Source organism: Arctopsyche grandis, chromosome 3, assembly GCF_051622035.1.
Source record: "Arctopsyche grandis isolate Sample6627 chromosome 3, ASM5162203v2, whole genome shotgun sequence".
In the NCBI taxonomy this organism is placed as follows: Eukaryota; Metazoa; Arthropoda; class Insecta; order Trichoptera; family Hydropsychidae; genus Arctopsyche; species Arctopsyche grandis.
This window is the reverse complement of record NC_135357.1, coordinates 25412693-25433559: the sequence shown is the minus strand read 5'-3', so window position 1 is coordinate 25433559 and position 20867 is coordinate 25412693. Positions and strand designations below refer to the sequence as shown.

At 33.0% G+C, this 20867-nt stretch overlaps 1 protein-coding gene across 1 annotated transcript in view; it reads right to left on the bottom strand.

Moving 5' to 3' along the window:
* Nucleotides 1-4520: 4520 nt before the first annotated feature.
* LOC143923162 (uncharacterized) overlaps nt 4521-20867 on the bottom strand; it is a 41352-nt gene continuing 25005 nt past the window's right edge. The window contains exon 4 of the mRNA XM_077446706.1: nt 4521-5967. Within this exon, the coding sequence (XP_077302832.1) occupies nt 4805-5632 (828 nt within the window). The 5' untranslated portion in view covers nt 5633-5967 and the 3' untranslated portion in view covers nt 4521-4804. The remainder of the gene's footprint in view (nt 5968-20867) is intronic.

Here is a 20867-nt window from a genome sequence, read left to right as displayed (position 1 = left end):
TAAAAGTATCTAAAAGAACCATGTGCCGCATGCCTTTCTGTGTGATTTCACTCATAGTCGCGTGAGCGTTATGTCGTGCACGTTGTATCGTTGAGCGTTTTGTCGCGGAACCATACACTGGCTAACAAATGCATGCACTTGCCACTGTGCACCAGTAAATTTTCTAATCAAAGTTTGACGGATAAGCTTGTTTCTAGGTTACTCTTCAATGAATTTTATGCTCAAGAATGGAACCGAATGTATTCAAATAACCAATTTATTGTTGGATTGATACGAAGTAGACAATAATTAAATAAGATTCAATCTGCTCTATAAGTCTTACAACTATATTACCTACGATTTTAGGCTAGGATAAGGTTATATAATTAAAGGTTATGTCTCCCGTGTACACTGTTACTAGATGATTTTCACAATGCATACAACTACTAGACAATGTATATGCACATACATCAGCGAGTTTACACGGTGACTGTAATATATACTTGGGTCTATATTTACGTACATCGGGGTATATAAAAAAACCGCGAATTTTGGAATTTGGAAACACCTGTTTGAAAAATATGTTCTGTATCATGGGGAATCCGTAAAAAATAATAAAAGAATTCTAAAAATGTATATTTGCACTGCCGCCAGCCCATTCAAGTTTGTGAAAATCGTAAATTTTACCGGTTTTCGAAGTTTCTGTTTTTAATTAAAGTTTGGTTTTAGTAGTTTATTCTTTTTCAATTCACACCATCATATAAATGGAATAATTTTACACTCAAAAAATCTCGTATAGGATGTTTCTTCACATTGTGAAGGTACGAAAAAAAATCTGGAACTTTGTCGTGCGTACCTTAAGCGCCAGTATTAGCGAGTCTCCAGGTCATTGTAGATGTTCCTAATTAAACATTGATTTTCACGTCTAATATTTATTTATAATGATATTATTTGGAAATAATTTTATGTATTGATCGATATTGAAACAATAATTACGCTGAATAGATAAAAAATTGGAAACTGCTAAATATTGTTATTGATAGGTGGTTAGCAACAGAATATGCAATTGTATAAACAGACGTCTTTGGCTAACGCAATCGCATATTTATGGTATCTTCACGTAAAAATTCTCAGAATTGCAGAATGAAATATGCAAAGGTGCATTCGGCGATGTCAATAATTCCGTGAATTATACCCCGCTATCGCGATACTCCCTTCACCTATTTCTTACCCCTATAGACCTCCATCCCTGATCTTCGGCGAGCCTTCTCGAAGCAAGGGCTGGTTTTGAATATTTCATCGGATCGGCCACCCACGAGGAAAATATCCTCGAGCAGTTCCCCTTTAGTATTCCACGGTAATGACGCGCTCTACAACTTTCAAACGCAATGTCTCGCGACACCGAGGATAAAGCCTTGCTTGATAGTATGAAATAAAAATGTAAAACCGTAAGGACACCATACATATGTACATATATGTATGAGAAGTTAGAATCACGCGAGCAAATTCAATACCGAATATTATCCCCTTAAATAAGTAAGTCGTCGAAGATACTCTGGCGTGAGTTACATATGAATTCATCGTGGAAAGATTCTTCAAATATTTACCTAAAGATCGTAGCCGACTTCTACACTTGAATAAGTTTCCGAGTGCGTAAATTTTACGCTGAAAATAGTTAAGAGACAGTTCGAGCGGAAGAATGCCTCGTAAACACCAGAAGCGATCCATGCATATAATTTAAATATTATATTATGCAAACGTAAGACATGTACTATTTTTAAATATTAAATTATGTATATTATTGTGAATAACCGATTTGTTCTTTCATAGCTAGTATGCATAATAAGAATATTGTAACTTACTATAGGTATATTATGCACTTCTTTTAGCTATATACATACATACATATATGAAAATAAAATAAATAACATTTACATCAATAGTGGTAGCAGCATTTGAAGGGACAATAGATTTAATGACAGTATGATTATAAATTGCACACATTTGTATCCAATTTTATGTACGAAAGCACCATGGAGCTTCATATTATTGACCATGCGATAAAAATTACGTATCTTGCATATATTTGAGTCGATGTACATATTTGATAGTGGCAGAAGTCCAATTTTCAATTCCAAAAACACTATTTCTGTTTGACTTCACAAATATTATCACTTCTTTTACTTCTATATGTAGAGAATCTTCGAAAAACAGAATACATAAACGTATTACAGTCTACCGATATTCAAAAATAAATTTCGAATATGCATTCAGTAAAATATAATTCAACTTATAGCCTTGAACATGTATGAAAATGAATTCATTGTTCTTTTTTCATTCATTTATTTTCAGTTCTTTATAAAAACCATGAAATTAAATTACATAATAAATAAAATATTTCAATTGCAGGTATATTGATGTGTTGTGGCTAAAGCCGATTGTTTCCTCCATCCTGGTCTTTTTTTATTCTCATTTTTTATTAAATTACTTTGTTTGTGTATGAAATTCGGGTCTACGTGACGAGACAGAATGTTAAATTACAGAAAACGCAAATATCGGAAGGCAAAGATCGAAAATCGAAAGATCTCAAGTCGAAAGATCAAAAAAAAAAATGATGCATGGTAATCGGTACATACTCACGTACATACTCACTTAGTTTGCGCGAGCAGGATACAACAGGAACAAGTGGAACAGGCTTTTCCTCCCGTATTCTGCGCGCGCACATCAATACGGGAGGAAAAGCTTGTATCCTTCTCGCGCAAATTAAGTGAATATGTACCGTTTACCATGCACCATTTTTTTTTTATCTTTCGACTTAAGATCTTTCGATTTTCGATCTTTACCTTCCGATATTTGCGTTTTCTGTAATTTAACATTCTGTTTCGTCACGGAGACCGATGAAATTCATACACATACACGATTAATATACTTATTTTTTATTTATATCTATTTCATTACCAATAATTCAATAAATTGGGTTACATGTAAATTTTTAGTGATTTATTTACGTTCTTTTAATTTCTTATATTTTGAAAATCGCTATTACTTTTACTACCAAAAATTTAATACGTTGGCAAGAAAAATCTATGTATGTTACTAAAATGGTTTAAATTGGTAAAAATTTTTAAGCGACTTCACAGCCCGAAATAGTGTTTTTTCAGTTTTATGAAATATTTTTGAAACTCTTTTAGATATAAAAAATGTACACCTGTTAAAATATCCATGCAATAACACCGTGAAATTGATTTTCAGCTGACAACTTTATGTATTAATAAACAAAAATGAGCAATAAATCGTCGCATTCACAAGCATGAAATGTTCCGTTCTTGGATTCCTGGTATTAACGATTTTCAATAGGGCTTTGTTCATTGAAATGAAGGCAAATTTCCAAGAATCGGTCAATTGAAAGCTCGCTAAATTTCGCCGCTGGTAAAAATAATCATTTTTATCGTTATAAATAGGAAAAACGGACTTGGGAGGGCAGCATCTCTTATTCATCTACTCGGGTGTTGGATGGGGGGGGTCAAGGGGAGCCACAGCGTGCCCCTGAATAATTCAGGAACCCACCATCCAAAGTGAATTATGTTCGGTTGGTTGGGAGAGCCGGATAAGCGGATCCGGAAAGCCGGAAACGGCCACCTGTGACCGCCGTCACGTTCACTTCCGCTTTATTGGATTGAACGCACTCTCAAGACTGGAATGTCGCCTTCAGCTTCAACGAATATCAAAATTCTCTACTATTACTACAAAGACTCTACTATTAAACTTGCAACTGTCTATCTCAAGTATTATACATATTATATTTAGATCCATTCATGATTTCGACATCCTCTATTTATTTTTCACTTATTATTTAATTTTGACGTAGAACGGAAGAACTATTCATTTTTCTGTTACACAAAAATATGTATAATACATATGTTTATCGCTTTTAATGTCTCCATAAATGTCGAGATTATCTTTCGCATCGCAATAAAACTATAACATCCCATGTAGCAAGAATGCTACTTTTCAAAAATTAAATTATAATATTGCGTTAAATTTTTACGATAATATAATCTTTGGAAAATAGCGATTTTAATATGTTTATCTCAACAAGAAATCTTACGCAAGGGCACGTATTTTGTATATGAATAATTTAAATTGGAACATTTTAATTTAATAAATGTGTTTACTAATGCGAAATATATTAAAATGTTATAAAAATATATATTCTTGCTGAATAATAAATAAATGTTGAAATATTTATGCATGGTTTTAAAATTATGGAAGTTATTGTTTTTATTTATTTATTTATTATTATTAAGTAGCAAATTGCTAATGAATTTTGAGTGTATATTTTTTTCTCATTTGAATCCAATGTAAATATTCAGTTTAATTTAAATTCAAATTTATCTACACAGCTTTATAATTAAGCCAATTGAGAAGCTAACGATCGCAATTTGAAGGTCGTTAAAATTGTGTGAAAAGTATCATATTTTATCAGTAAAGAGTTTGATTTATAATTAAAAGAATGAAATTTTCAAATAAAAAAATACATTAGATATACAATTCAATATATATTTATTTGGTTCTTTAAACGTACTTACATACTACATATATACATTTACAAACTTTTCTTAAAAATATACATGTTACGAAATTCAATACACATTGTATGTATTTACAAAAAAATAATTCATATAAAAATATACCTATCATTCGTTTCAAATTCAAGAAGAATAAAAATAGGAATCCTTTAATAATACACTTGTAAAATTTTAAAAATATTAATTACTACATTTTAGCATCACAGGTCATAATAATGTTTATAATCACAACAACTTCAATGAACAGTAGTATTGTTACCATCATCAGAATGTTCAATGTCGATAAACGAATGGTCTTCACTACAGGGCTCCAATTTCGGCGATCTCCTTGATCCACAACTCCTCAAGCAGCAGCACTTTGATTGAACTCCTGGAGCACTCTGATTGGCCGCCGGTAGGTCCTCCTTCTTGTACTTGACCCTCCTGTTCTGGAACCAGATCTTCACCTGCTTCTCGGAAAGCCGCAGATTGGTAGCGATCTCGATCCTCCGCAACCGTGACAGATACATGTTCATTGAAAACTCCCGTTCTAACTCCAAAAGTTGGGTACTAGTAAAAGCAGTCCTTATCCTCTTGCTTGAATCCTCTTTGGCATCGATGCGTTTCTTTTCCTTGGTCTGAAGCGGTGGAGTAGATCCTCTGCTCTCGTCTCCAGAACAGTGTGGAGATCTTGAGTGATACGGCGGCGACACTTGAGGATATGGAGGTGAATATGTGTTTCTTTTCGGTGACTGCATTTTGACATTGGAATTTGTGTTGATTTCGACTACAGGTAATGGAAGGATGTGTGAAGGTTGAGGCCTCACTATATTTGGCATAGGTCTGATAAGAGGCTTCTTCGGTGCGAACTGGTGTAGCATTGGATTGAATAGTTGCGGATGCTGAAGTCCCAGCGTGAAGAGACACGAGCTCAGATATGCTGGATTGTGTGAAAGCATCGGCATAGGTGGACGATACTCCATGTTTGAGTAGTGGTTGCCTCTGTATAAGTCGGACGATTTGTTAGAAGAGTAGTCCTTCGGGGTGCTGTTCATGATGGATTCGACGAAGAACGAACGAGACATGATAATGATGATGGTTTGGAAGTTAGTCAAAAGTTGGACACGATAGTTGACATTGGTAAGAGTAGTTCGCGGTTGCCAATTGTCGAGGTGGTGACTGTTTGAATGCGTACGCTAAACTGACGCTCGGGGTATCTGGCACCCCATTAAGTGCACTCTCCCTTATTGGCAATGGGGTTTTTTTCCCAGTTGGGTGTATACGTTGGCACATTAACCAAAATGTAAACCCCCACCCTAGCCAATTGTACCCCCCACCATTCTCTGGGCAGAGCTTGATCAGTTCGCAATTTGCACATCCCTAATATGTATTTACACGTGTCTGTGTGAGATCGGCAACCCTTCAAAAAAAAAAACGAAAACATTTTTTTTTATTAAGTTTTAATATTATATTTTCACAAAATTTACTTAAATTGTTATATTTATTCATTTTGAAATGGTTTTTTAACGATCGAAAATTTTAGCGTGAGTAGTAAATATAATTTTAAACAAAACACGCCAACCCAATTACCATGCTATCAAAATAAATTATTATAAATCAAGTACGATAAAATACACATATGTAATACGTGCATAGGAATTAATTTATATAATTTGTAAGATTTTAATTTAAATTTTTTTGATTAAAATTTGTCTACATTTTTTCAAATACATACAATTTTGGTTGTTTCGAGAGAAATATATGAACATTTTAACATTAAAGATCATCCAGTAAAACCTGAGAGAATGCTACGATTTTTATTATTTTCATCTTTTTTCGACAATATTGCATTACCGATGATTCGAAAACATATTTAAACGATAGGTTTCAGGAAATTTTTAATTTTGAACAAAGGGTTTCTAGAAAATAGGTGATAGATTATATAGGTAGATAGATGATAGCACTGTCCGTATGTATTTGCAACGTTTTAACGCATTTTTAATCAATAATTTTATTTAATTTGAGCAATATAAATAAACAAAATGTATTCCAGCATAATAGCTTAGTGGTTAGCGTGTAATGCTTTCAACTAAGTGGTCACGGGTTCATTCCCTGACCCAGTGCTCCTGGCCAGACGTTAGATAAACGTCGAACGTTTCCTATCAAAAGTTTGCCAATTTATCTAATTTAATTGAAACGGTTCCAACATTTGGCAAACTATCTTATCTCTCGCAAAAATTCGAGTTTATAGCATATCGATTTTTCTACATTTGATGCTCTGTAATAATTGTTTATCGATGTTTGTAATTTGCCAGAAAAGCGTGTCGGAGTTTACTCGTTAGGTCTTCCTGGTATATACATACATATGCATACGTATAAAATAAACAAACAATATAACATTACACAAAAAATAACTTGCAATAAATTAACATAAAATCAAAAGATAGATTTGACACGAAATTTCAATCACAATCTTAAAATGATTTCAATTAAAACTTCGAAGAAAATAAAACAGGCTTTGAAATCCCGAACATTTTAACGATACCTCTTTTTTAACATAGTCAAAATTTCCCATTTGAAGCTTTTTTACAACTGCAATTATTAAAATGGTTATCCCCATCCGTCGCGCTCGGGACAAACCGACCCAAATCTGAAAATTCAACCAGTGTCTAATTTTAAACATTACGTCGATATACACGATGCAAATTTGGATTACGTAATGGATATTAGGTATATAGAATAATCGCGTGCCATGTCGTCACGTACCCCTGCATCCCCGTGACGTACAATAGTGTTTGAATTATACAACAATGCGTTACCCTAATATCCCCACTTAGTTTATGGCATGGCAGCACTTCTTTTCATTATTGAGGGCGGGCCCTTCTTCATCCCCGCCCTTAGTCCTCACCCTTAAGCGGAGGGTTGGCCACCCCTGAAATGGTGAACTTCGAAAATTGAGAACTTGCTGTCCATACAAAATTGAAAAATACCACGTTGCAAATTTAGGAGAACACTTCCGTAGGTGACAATTGATATTACGCAATAATAACAATTTTAAAATATAAAATTTTAAAAACGGTCAATTGAATGTTTAAAAATGCAATAAAAAAGTACTAGTGATTTATTTTCATGCGCATATGAACTTTAAATGTTATTATACATATATGTACTTAGTTCCAGAGAAGAAAATTAAAATTTATTTTGGAAGAAATTGAGAAACGTCTCAGGGATTTGCTTGTTCAAAATGAAGTAAGGTGGTTGAACAAAGGATATGTTTTTGTTATATTTCAAGAGTTTTTACCTGGAATAAGAACAATTTTAATTGAGAGGAAAGATAATGCGATCTATCTTCAAAACAAGGAATGAATGGCTTTTGAAACAATAAATATTGGATCAATTTAACAAGAGGCTTACTGACTTAATGCGATTAATTAAATGTACAGTTTCTTAGACCTTTCAATACGAATGATAAGTCTAGAAAAAGCCATCGAAATGATTATTCCAATAGATGTGAGAAATTTTATATACTTCTTATATATGGAATAATTTGGACACTGATATTAAAATAAGATAAATATTATAAATACTAACAAGAAAAATAATACGTAAAATAGATAATCATCACTGGATCATAAGTTATTATAATATACTGAAAGAATGTTATAAACAATAAAAAAAAATTTCTTTTAAAAATCAATATAAATCAAAGTTATTTATTTATTTATTTAAGAGATACATACATATATACGTATATATGTATGTTTTATGTATATTTTGGAGCCAATACCTCTTAGTTATTTACATTACATTCGGAACAAACCTATCTCAAATTGTTTATTTGAAATTTCGGTAAAGTTTGTTTTGATTTGATGATTTGATCAATATTTGTCCGCTTTACGAATTCAAGATTAATTTCCCTAATCACGTCAATCAATTTGGAGCGTTCGAAGCTTATATTTAATTCACTCCAACTCGGAGACCTTCTCAGTTGATAATGGACAATGAATAGTACATATACTGAGATGGAGTATGAATGCGGTCAATACAAATGGAATGCAATAGGAATTGATTAACCATATACACTCACATATCTATGTACCTATACGATGTATTAGAAATCTGTTTGAGAAAGCAACTAGTATTTTATTGGGGCTCGAATAAGTCGAAATATTTATCTCACTAATTTGTATTAAACGCTCACTAATTTGTAATGCAACATGCGCCACGAATTAGTCAAGTGGCGGAAAACTTATGGTTGATATTGACTAGCGATTCAATAAAATCATACGCAACCATGACCACGACCCCTGTTTATTCTGAACGCAGAAGCCATATATGTATGTATATAGATGCATAATAATATGTTTAATTTGCAGCGTCATCAGAGTTTATGTATGTATATGTATATATAAGATTACTATAAAAAAATTGTAATTGCACAAATTTACCGAGTAGAGTAGATAGAGTATTCATCATCGTATAACGGATTGATGACCGAATCAGTTATGTAATTAAAAATTTTCATTTTTCATTCAGTGTTGAATTATCACAGTAGAAAACTGTAATAGATATTTTTTTTTTGTTTTTGCATATATATCTACATCATATGTGCCATGACAGGAATTACCCGAAGGAAACACATTATTTTTATAGATTTTTCAAGCATAACAGTGATACACATAAAAATATGCGAGAAATACATTATGAGATTCAACAAATTCGAGATGCAAGAAACTGAGATAATAGTGATTTATTGAGTCCGTCACAATAATTAAGCTATTAAAATCGGAAAATTCTAACAGGGGACGGTCGATTTGTATTTTTTTATTACAAGAAGACCAGCCAACAGCGTATTTGGACGCAACTTGAACCCACGACCTATCTATTGGTATAACAGTATACTCTAACAGTGCAGTGCACTGTGGCTGTGTGTATTATCTATCATTATTTATGATTTTCGATGGAAATTTGCCATTAACATTTCCGATTTCACAGACATAAATCAAACAATTGAAAAATATGCCTCGAATTGCACTCGAACAATATCAATTGAACAATTCAAAAGTTATTATTGAGACAAAGGCTTTCTTTACCTAAGACTGGCTCTATACAAATCGAATTAATTTAACACGCCCTTTGTTCTGAGATAATACGACTTCGAAAGCGATCTTCAAAGTGTGAAGAAACTATTTCAGGTAATCCGCACGACTCTTGTCTGTTTCACATACCTGTACCGAACAGAGGTATTTCCAACTATTGTCGGAATATTGGATTGTTCTTTTGGTCAATGGTTAACTGGCTTACAATAGCGCTCAGGTAAACGTACGGGCGCCATTCAATCCAGAATCCATTCACCTTCGAAAGGCTAACCCGAGGACGACGAGATCCTTCGCAGGTCCTTCACGACAGACTATAAGGCGCCCGGATAATATCTCCTCCATCCACTGAACAGCCAAATTAATGAACCCAAAGGAGTTATTATCGATTCGCCAACATCCGACGCGAAGATCCGTCACCCGGGAGGATTCGACGTCAATCAAAAGCGGCGTCCAATTTGCCGACGGTGAAACCCTGCAAAATTAAGCCGATCGAGTTATTGATGACCGTACCATGTATTCCGGTCCTGGGGGATTTAATTTATGATTAGTGTTCGTTACGTGGCCGTACGGTCACTCGCACGCTAAGGGTTATATTGCCTATCGAAGCCGCGCTCGTACGATCAAAACCCCGTTTGTCAGGAGCTATAAAATTGAGGTCAACATCCTCCTATCCCTCGAGAACAGAACTAATCTAGCGACTTGCTGTTTTTGTTTTCGACCGATAGTATGATTAAATTTTACAATGAGATAATATGTGAACTTAATTAAAATCAATAGAAAATTGAATATATTATATAAATATACAAGCTCGTATTGATTTGAACATACGATAATAATCAGCGTATAATATACGATAATAATCTATTTGAATCACTGAAAATAGGATTTTAGAGAGAGAGCTATCAAACAGTCTCGTTCGATATACCGACAACTTTTCGGGGACGGGTTTCTACCGTAAAGTGAGAGATGGGATTATCTGTATTTGCAGAATACGATTCGTCGTTATATTAAATTAACGTCTCAGTATTGTATATTTTGAGAGTTTCATCTCAGTGTCTTGAATATACAATGTATAATATGAACAATATATTATGTATATTATATGGTGCAAAGTAACACAAAACTCATTTGAGTTTGGTTAGTTTTGATTCAATTTTTTTCAGCATAGATCAAAGTCATCAAAATCGGAACTTTAAGAATCGAAAGAAAATGTTAGACGCGTAAAACATTAGTGGACTGTTTTTCTACTGCTCGCAATGACGTAGGAAAAGTTCGGTAAATGGCTATAGATAATGGTGATAATGAACTATAATAAATAAGAAAAATAAAATAAAATTCAAAATACTCTAATATATGTATGCCCTTACACGATTTGAGCTGAATTTTGTAATTGGGAATGTGCGGTTTGCTGAGGAATTCACTATTACACGGCTAGTGGGTGAGTAAATCGAATTAGCGTTCGATTTGGTGGTGATTCGTCTTTGTATTATTAGTCTGGATAAAAGAGTCGGCATTTCCCTTTATCCGACAAAGCATTGCCGGTTACATCACTCTTCTCTTGCAATGTGCATTCATTGTGACTCTTCAAAGAGATGTTTGTGATTGATTGCGAACTTCATACAAAACCGTTCATTCTTATCTTCGTAAGCATGAACTACATACATAAGTTCATATAATACATACGTATGTAGTGCATTCCTAATCGACAATAATACTTTACAAAACTCAAAGTTAATCAAATACAAGTATTGCATTCCATTAAACATTCGGTGGAAATGCATATATGTACATACATAATACAAGATGATGATAATAACAATTCTTTAATCATTTATCATACATATGTATTTATTTATATGACAGAACATATGTATTCGTATGTACATAAATGAGAAAACAATTAAACTCTATAGTTTAGCAATAATACTCAGTTTATATGATATATTGTAGATATATTCAGTTTATAAATATCACACATTCGTGCCTACAAACTCGAACAGAATATGTGATACTCTTTTAAACGAGCATCTTTTAGTAAACAACTGGCGACATTGTGTCTATAGAGTATCATATTGTACAAAAAACCAGGGAGAATGGGTTCGAAAATGTAGAAAAATACTCAGCACGCACAGGATGTTTGCGAAAAAACGTTCGAGTCGTTTCTCGTAATTCATAGATTCGCATTTGGGAAACGAGTCCGATTTTTTCGTATTTTTATTTTTCAATATACGATTTCCGTAATAAACGAGAGAAAGTATCTCTTTCCCTTTTCTTTCGCTGGATTCGGGCCGAGAAGAATATTGGAAAACTTTCGCATAAAATGCGACGTTCGCTGTATCAAATTGCCATAAACAGAGAGCTGTATTGGTGAGATAAATTTCAGGTTTAATCTAAAGACGTAAACCACAGTTTTCAGGTCGTGTAGTTAACGCGTCGTCTCGAATATAAGTTTCACGGGAAAAGTAAGTGAGCTTACACATATGTACATATATACATATGTACGTACATATTATCTACAAACATACGCGAAAATGTTTTATCACCATTTTATACAAAAACCTACATTTTTTAAACTTTATTTAAATTGTAAATTCGCAATTCAATCATCAAAAATGCTAATTAACAACCCGGTACAAATAATGTAAAGCCCTTTTTGAATTTCATGCCCCTTTCATCCAATTTAAATAATGAAGAAATTCATTTTAATTAAGACATTTATTTCAAATAAAAACAAAATTAAATGAATGATAATTTGAGGCTTCCACGTGTTTCAAACTTCAAAGAGCATATGAATGGCAGAAATTTATTAGAATCTTAATTAGATATTTAAATTCATAAATTTTACTTTATTATTATTATCATTGAATTTCAAGCGTATTTAATTCATTTGATGTATTCTACCATCGATACAATATATTTTACTTCCATTATCGCCGTAGACATCCAAATTTTATTCCTAAGAACACACGTACATACATATGTACATATAAGTGGCGAGCCGTCATTGGAACAGAGGGAACAGGCTGTTCCCTTAATTATTTCGTAATAATTATAAAAAATTCTTTATATGAATGAGTAAAAAAAAAGTGATATATGTATGTATTATAAATAAAATTGGTGAATGACGTTGTTCGGGAAGTTAGCGAAATTCGGAAACCAGTTTATACGTCTGTTTGCGCATGTATTAGTGAGACGATGTGTTTTCTGGATTCGCTTCCCATGCCTGTACTGTAAACGATACCGGCAGTCGCAATGCACAGGCGTTGCGTCTAAGACAGATCATATTCCGATTAATTCGTTTCTTTGAACATTTCCGGAAATCTAAGTAAGTTTATTATCATTAATAATCATCACGTATTATTCTGAAAAAATATTATGTTTAAATAACGTTTATTTACACAGATATTCTGCATTGAAAATATGGGAATGGAACAGCTTGGCGAAACACATGTATGTACATGCAAACGCGGTCTCCGTGACGAGCCAGAATGTAAAATTACAGAAAACGCAAATATCGGAAGGCAAAGATCGAAAATCGAAAGATCTTAAGTCGAAAGATCAAAAAAAAGGGTGCATGGTAAACGGTACATACTCACGTACACACTCACTTAATTTGCGCGAGCAGGATACAACAGGAACAAGAGGAACAGGCTTTTCCTCCCGTGGTATGTACCGTTTACCAACGCAAATTAAGTGAGTATGTACCGTTTACCATGCACCCTTTTTTTTGATCTTTCGATTTTCTATCTTTGCTTTCCGATATTTGTGTTTTCTGTAATTTAACATTCTGGCTCGTCACGTAGACCCGTACATACGAGACCAACTCACGGTGGAGCGGGCTGCAACAAGTCTGGGAACGATAATGCACATAATGTTGCATTATCGACCGATTGCTAGAAAAATCATTCGAAAGATTGAGTTTTCAAGATTAACAAGATGTTATTAATAAAGGAAGACTTTTCTATTAGCACGAAAATAAAAAATTATATAAGTCACATTAAGACAAATTATTATAATTCAACTAAATGGTTGACTGCATGTAAATCGAGAAGAAATTTCTTGGTTGGTCTTGCATTCTGTTTGAAACAGATAATGGTGGGTGGAATAGTACTGATTTTTGCGATATCAACAATTTTTTTAAAGCGAAAATACGTCACGAAAAAACTAAATCTCATTTGTTTTCAATGACCAAATTGAAAATTTTTGGAAAATTTAGAATTGACATTAAATTAAATAATCAGCTAAGAATGGATATTATAAAACACATCGCCGAAGTTGATTCGAACAGAGATATTATGAACGCACTTTTCCATCTTTAAAGCGCATAAAAACGTTAATTCGCAATGCTCAGGGTGACAGTAGACTTTAGATGCTTTCAATTATATCAATAAAAAAAATATATGAAGATATGCAAAATTTCTATGATATGTATGGTAGTTAAAAAATTTGTAAAAAAAGGCGATAGAAAGATTGCTCTCGTATACAAATGAAACAAATTTGAAAAATCATTGTGAAATTTCATAATATTTAATATAATTTTGTGCCTACTTGTAATTAAAAATATTTTTTATATAAATACATGTATTTTTTTATTTTTCCTGTTCCCTTGATTTAAAAGTCACGGCACGCCACTGGACTACATATGTAGTTGAGGTATACAGGATATATACGTAAAGTGAAATAAATTAATACTCATACATACCTATACATACATACATATTGTACATTCGTATATGCATAGTGTTCATTCCGCTCATAAATATACTACTATTGGTTTTAGTGTTAGTGCCATCAGTCAAAATCTGTCATAAAATAGACTTACATACCAGGTGTTGCACGAAACTTTTAACTTTCAAAAACTTTGAGATGTCAAAATGCAAAGTATATGAAATGGAAAATCCCATGGAAATCGAATCACAACGTTGCTATAATTATATACAACCAAACTCTTCATATTTAATTTTTTGTTGCCATCAATAATAGCAATATATCCGGCGTGGATTCACTTTTTATATTCTCTATTAATTGTCTAAAAAAGTGCTGATATCCTTCCAAACATTGAGCCTCTGTTAATACATTAAACAATGGCAGGTTTCTAAAAAAACAAAACTGTTTCTTTCACATTAATATTAGATTTTATACCTGCCACAGATGGATTGTATAGTTTACTCAATGTTTGGAGGAATAGATTTGTCTCATTTAGTCTTGAGTGCGAGTCTAGTTTTAAGACGCTTTTTTGAGCAGCCTTTTGGATACACAGCTCCAACTGTCTTCTTTTGTTTACATTAGTAGACAAAAGCAGTTGCTTGGTTTCGAAAGGAAAAACACCGTCTATGGTAAACTGCAAGCTCTATTTTATCCCCTCAATTTTTTCACATAATAAATGGGCAAAGGGATAGGAATACCCTTCTAAATTGTCTATTAATTTTATAAATTTTATGCAAATTTCACTTTTGTTTGTTATTTTAGCATCTATTCGCATATTTTACGAATTTAGCATCTATTAGCATCCATTCCAAATTTTAGCATCAATTAAGCATTGATAGCAAAATGCCCAAAATACGTGTATCTACAACAACACTAGTACAACACTAGTGTACATACATATATTCCTACTATTTTAAAAAAAGCAAAAATGTATTACGATAAAATTCTTTCGGATTGGGGTGTGGGTCGGTTTCGCGCCTTTAAAGTGAATATAAGCGAAATGCGACATTGATCGCGACGAATTATCGATTCTTAATGTGTGTTGTAGTGCCATTGATCGGCACGACTTGTGACGCCATTCAGAACAACATACATATGTGAATGGACAGAGCCGGGCACAATGGAAGTCCTCCATCTTTAGAGACGATTGTCGACGATACGCTGCTTCTTCGTCAATTGACGTGAAATTAGAAGTGGGCGGTTACCGACTTTTCCATTGTAGTTCGTCGATCCATTGTTACCTATCTCTGCTACTACGCGATTATAAAAAAATGAAGCGCTATCCGTTCTCGGATTCGATTCATGCGAGATGTTTATTCCTTATAAAAGTGTTTCAGTTGTTGGATGTTTGAAAAACTCATACGAATAGAAGTTTCTTTGTATTGATTCAAATCGTCTACTGGCTTATTTATGAACATATGTACATATAATGCATAGTTTGGATGGCGTACAATTACAATTGAATGATTGTGTACATATTTTACACTTGATCAAACAATTTTGATATATTATACAAGATAAAATTAATCGACCCCTAGTAGTACATTTTTTAAAACAACATATTGTATAAATAAAAGTCTACGTGACGAGACAGAATGTTAAATTACAGAAAACACAAATATCGGAGGGCAAAGATCGAAAATCGAAAGATCTTAAGTCGAAAGATCAAAAAAAAAATGGTGCATGGTAAACGGTACATACTCACTTAATTTGCGCGAGCAGGATACAACAGGAACAAGAGGAACATGCTTTTCCTCCCGTATTCTGCGCGCGCACATTAATACGGTAGGAAAAGTCTGTTCCTCTTGTTCCTGTTGTATCCTGCTCGCGCAAATTAAGTGAGTATGTACCGTTTACCATGCGCCATTTGTTTTTGATCTTTCGACTTAAGATCTTTTGATTTTCGATCTTTGCCTTCCGATATTTGCGTTTTCTGTAATTTAACATTCTGTCTCGTCACGGAGACCGAAATAAAAGATACATATGTTTATATGTGAAAATAATTTAAATTTATTTTATAACCTGATTTAAATATGAACTGAGTATATACTCTAATCGTTTGTGAAAGATTTTATGAAATTATTTCATTTTATAAAATCAAATTAATTTTACATATTTGATTTTCACTTGCTACTCACGAAGGACTATTTAATAGTGTTTTATTTACATATGGAATGGGTATGAGACTTGAGCAGGGTTGTGGAGTTGGAATCGGAGTAGGAGTCGAAGCGGAATTGGAGACGTAAGAAATCAACCGACTGCGACTCCTTTTTAATTCATAGAATTAGGCATGTGTCAACCAGTCTCCAATTTTATTGAAGTAATTCCACTATTAAATTTCAATGTAATAATATATTTATAAAAATCGTGATTTTAGATTAGATTATAAATAAAATCGCTGAATCAGCGATTTTATTTATAATTTCTATCGGTATTTTAATGCTTTGTGGCCAAAACCGATTGTTTTCACGGTCTCATACTTTTTAATAAAATAAATAATTTGTTTGTGTATGAAATTCATACAAAAACATACACCTTTTATTTATACCTATTTCATTACCAATAATTCAATAAATTGGGTTACATGTCAATTTTTAGTGATTTTTTAAATTCTTTTATCTAATAATATGAATTCGAAAGAGACTTTTTATGTTTGTTTCCGTGACGTCATCGAAAAAATGAATACTCGAATAAATTTAAATAAAAAGAACTATTCAAATAAATTTAACAAAGTTCACTATTAGATTAGCCATGTTTAAGCAGTTTATTATACAAATACCGAGCAAAGCCGGGTAAAACCACTCGTTACTTTATCTATGTACGTAGTAACAATACATGAGGTTTTTATTTTACATTTTGAAAATCGCTATTATTTGGCAAGAAAAGTCAATCTTATTAAAATCGTTCAAGTCGGAATCGGTAAATTCTGATCCGACTCCACAACCCTGGATTTGGGGTAAGATTAGTGGGAGTCCAATAAAATATGGCCTTTTTAATTTTATATAAATTATGTATGTATGTACATATATACATATATACATAGGTAGAAGAATAATATAATATGTACAGTAAGGAAAATTTCCAATAAAAATTTCCCGTGAAATTCCCAGCTTCCGATCGTTTCATTCTCACTCCGAGAAATATTTTCATATGAAATTTTTATTAAAAGCGCTTCAATAAAACTGGAACGCATTGTATTCGTATCACGGCTGTTTGCAATAGGAAGAATGATAAGTGATTCTTATGGTCGGCTGAGAAGTTTTGACCGAAAGAATTCTCGTAATTTGGTTCATAACAAAACTTTTCGACCAATAGGAATCGAGATCTAGAATTTGTCTACTGCAAAGACTATTTAAATGAAATATAGAGCATTGTGCATACGTTATAATAATTTCAACAAAGAAGGCGTTCCAAAACTTATGCTAAAATAGTATACTTAATGACAAAACTTGCATAAATGATGACGAAACTTTTTGTTTTATTATTAACAAAAAAACATTTTCTCGGATTTCATTAATATTTATACATTTCAATATCATTATAAAAACTAATATGTATATTAAATCAACTCTAATCTGAGATGTATATAATACTATGATATTTATACAATTTTATAAACAGAAGACATTTTTACAAAGTGAAGATTTTTTACAAGAAGAAGCAATTATAGATAGCGAAGTGAAACATATAAAAAAATATGTTTCACTTCGCTAATGGTTCAGGCAATATTCCTACATTCTTCCGATCGGTTTGAAGCTTTGCCATTTTGCGTGGTTTGATCACCAATAGAAAGTTCTATGGTGAAAAATAATCGAAAAATAATCGTACACGTTTAAGAATGCGAAAATTTTGGAGACTGACGTTTATTGGTCAGTAGCCATATATGTTTGACTTTCCACCACCCACTCGTTTTGTCAGATTTTAATTGTTTAAACGCCTATAACTTTATCTTTTTCACACTATATATGATGAAATTTGCATTATATGTAGGCCAGTGGCGGCTCGACCATATGGGCTGCGGGGCTGCAGCCCCCCCCAGTACAGTACAAATTCATGATATGTTTATCGTTTACATAGTCTGCGGGCTGCAGACCTCCCAATATAGTACATATGCATGCTATTTTTGTTTTCATTCGATCACCGGTTTGGTTAACGAACTACTACAGCCTGATTTATCTCTGCAGCCCAACCACTATGAATTTTCACGAGCCGCTACTGATGTAGGCTCTCATATATATTTTTACTTCACTCAAGTTATACCTAAATAATGTTTAATGTTTAAATGTTTATAATATAATTCTGATATATGTATGTACGTGCTATGGCCAAATTTCAAACGCTTCATTCTGACACCTCGGATTGATTTAGTCTTTCTGGCCTGATTTTATATCTTTATACTGCGATATTTTACGAACCTTTTATCATACTAGATTTTACAAGCCACTTTAAAGTCATCCCATTTCGATTTTGTAATCCCACATGTCGAAGATTAAATCTATCAAAACTTGCATCCACATATGTTGTAATTAAACTTACGAGGTATGTATAAAATAATGTTAACAGTGATTTTTACTTTGTCTTTGTTTTTAGTTATAATCATTAATTTTAATTCGGGAAAAATGGCAAATATTTGAGATTCACAAGATTGCAGTTACAATCGCTAAGTTGTAGTTTAATTTCAAATGATTAAATCAAATTAATTTTCCATACACACACACACACGAAAAATTCCACTGACACACACACACATACAATCATTTCATTTTGTACACAAAATTTTATTGAATAGGCATTCGCATCAAAATAACGCGTTGACAATGGAAATCTTTTGCAGACTATGCGTCAGCTATAAAAGGACACACACACACATGCCTGACTTATGCCCGAAGGACTGCGTGGACTCATTGACTGCGTGTCCCGGCGAAAAGGGATCGATCAGGATGATACAATATGAAAGATTCGAGAATTCGACCATTGTGATGCGAAAAGCACAAAGAATGGCTCGAGTGGTGGGTGCCACTACTTACCGCTCGGATACAATGGAAGACACGCAAGATTGCGATGCTAAGCGGCTCTCTTTGCCGACGACAAATTGCGTTAATATTACACGCCTGAAGTGGCGAGCACAATGAGGCGCTTGCTGCGCGTGGCGAGCGGCCGCGAAACGATGGTGGACGAGCCGCAAAAATGCCCAAAATCAAATCTGTCTACAATTCCGAGCCTACATTTCCTAGGAGTATGAGAGTATGTTTATTAATTCAATTAGGCACGTGTGTATTAATTTTATATATATACAAGGCAATGGAAAATATATAATATTAGTTAGTGATATACCTTTGATTTTGATTTTTAAATGCTTTTCATCATTTCGAAATTATGTTCACAATATATCTTATATCTGTTTTAATAGCTACTGATCTACTGATCATTTTCTATTTTACAATTTTAATTTAATTTTGTTTGTAATCATAATATTATATTATTCTAATGTTAATGTACAGCATAATAGGAAAAAGAGCTCAAAACCTATTTACAATTCTTATAAATGCTCACAATACATGTAATGCATAATATTAATTAAAGACTCTCTAAAGTCGATGATCTAAAGCAGACGATATACCTTTAACATGATTGCTTATGTAGTTCTTTATGATGGCGCAGTTACGCTATACATACATCAAACTGTGATGTAAGCGCTAGGGCTTCTGTCCGGGTCAACCCAGGACGGAAATTCCCGGGAATTCACGGAATTTTTAATGTCCCGTGTTCTGGGAATTCATATCTCAAATCCCGGGTAAAATATTTCAATCAAAACGTTCTTCGACTGTTAAAATTAAGGCGAATGTACATACATATATCCTATGATGAAATATTTCAATCAAAAAGTTCTTTAAATCTAATATATAATTTCGAAAGAGACTTTGTATGTAAGTAAATATTGTTGGTTGGAAAATGGTTGGGAACTTCGAAAACAAGTCAAAATTTCCATGACAACGGGGGGCACCGGTGGAGCCGCCGAATTCTGGTAAAATATATAATACATCTAATATATATTTTCGAAAGATACTTTGTAAGTTTGTAACTATAGTTGGTTGGAAATCGAAAACAAATCAGTTTCTATGACGATTCGATTGGTTGAATATATTTTATTTTCGATTCAAATAAATTTAATAAAAAAACGAATGAATATTTACTATTAGATTCACCATGTTTAAGCTGTTTATATAACAAACACTGAGCGAAGTCGGGTAAAACATCTAGTGTTATAATTAAAACCCGGACCCTGAGGGGGCCGTTTATTGTTAAAATGTTGTAAATGCATTGTAAAAGGTTTGCCGAACCTTTTTTACAAAGCATTTACAACAATTGAACAATAAACGGCACGCTTCCGGTCCTACCTCTAGTTATAATAAAGGCGAATGTATATACATATATCCTATGATGAAACTATTATGAAGCAATCGTATCTTTCTTGTATTGAAGATTCCACGATCTTTTAGATTCTTATGAAGAT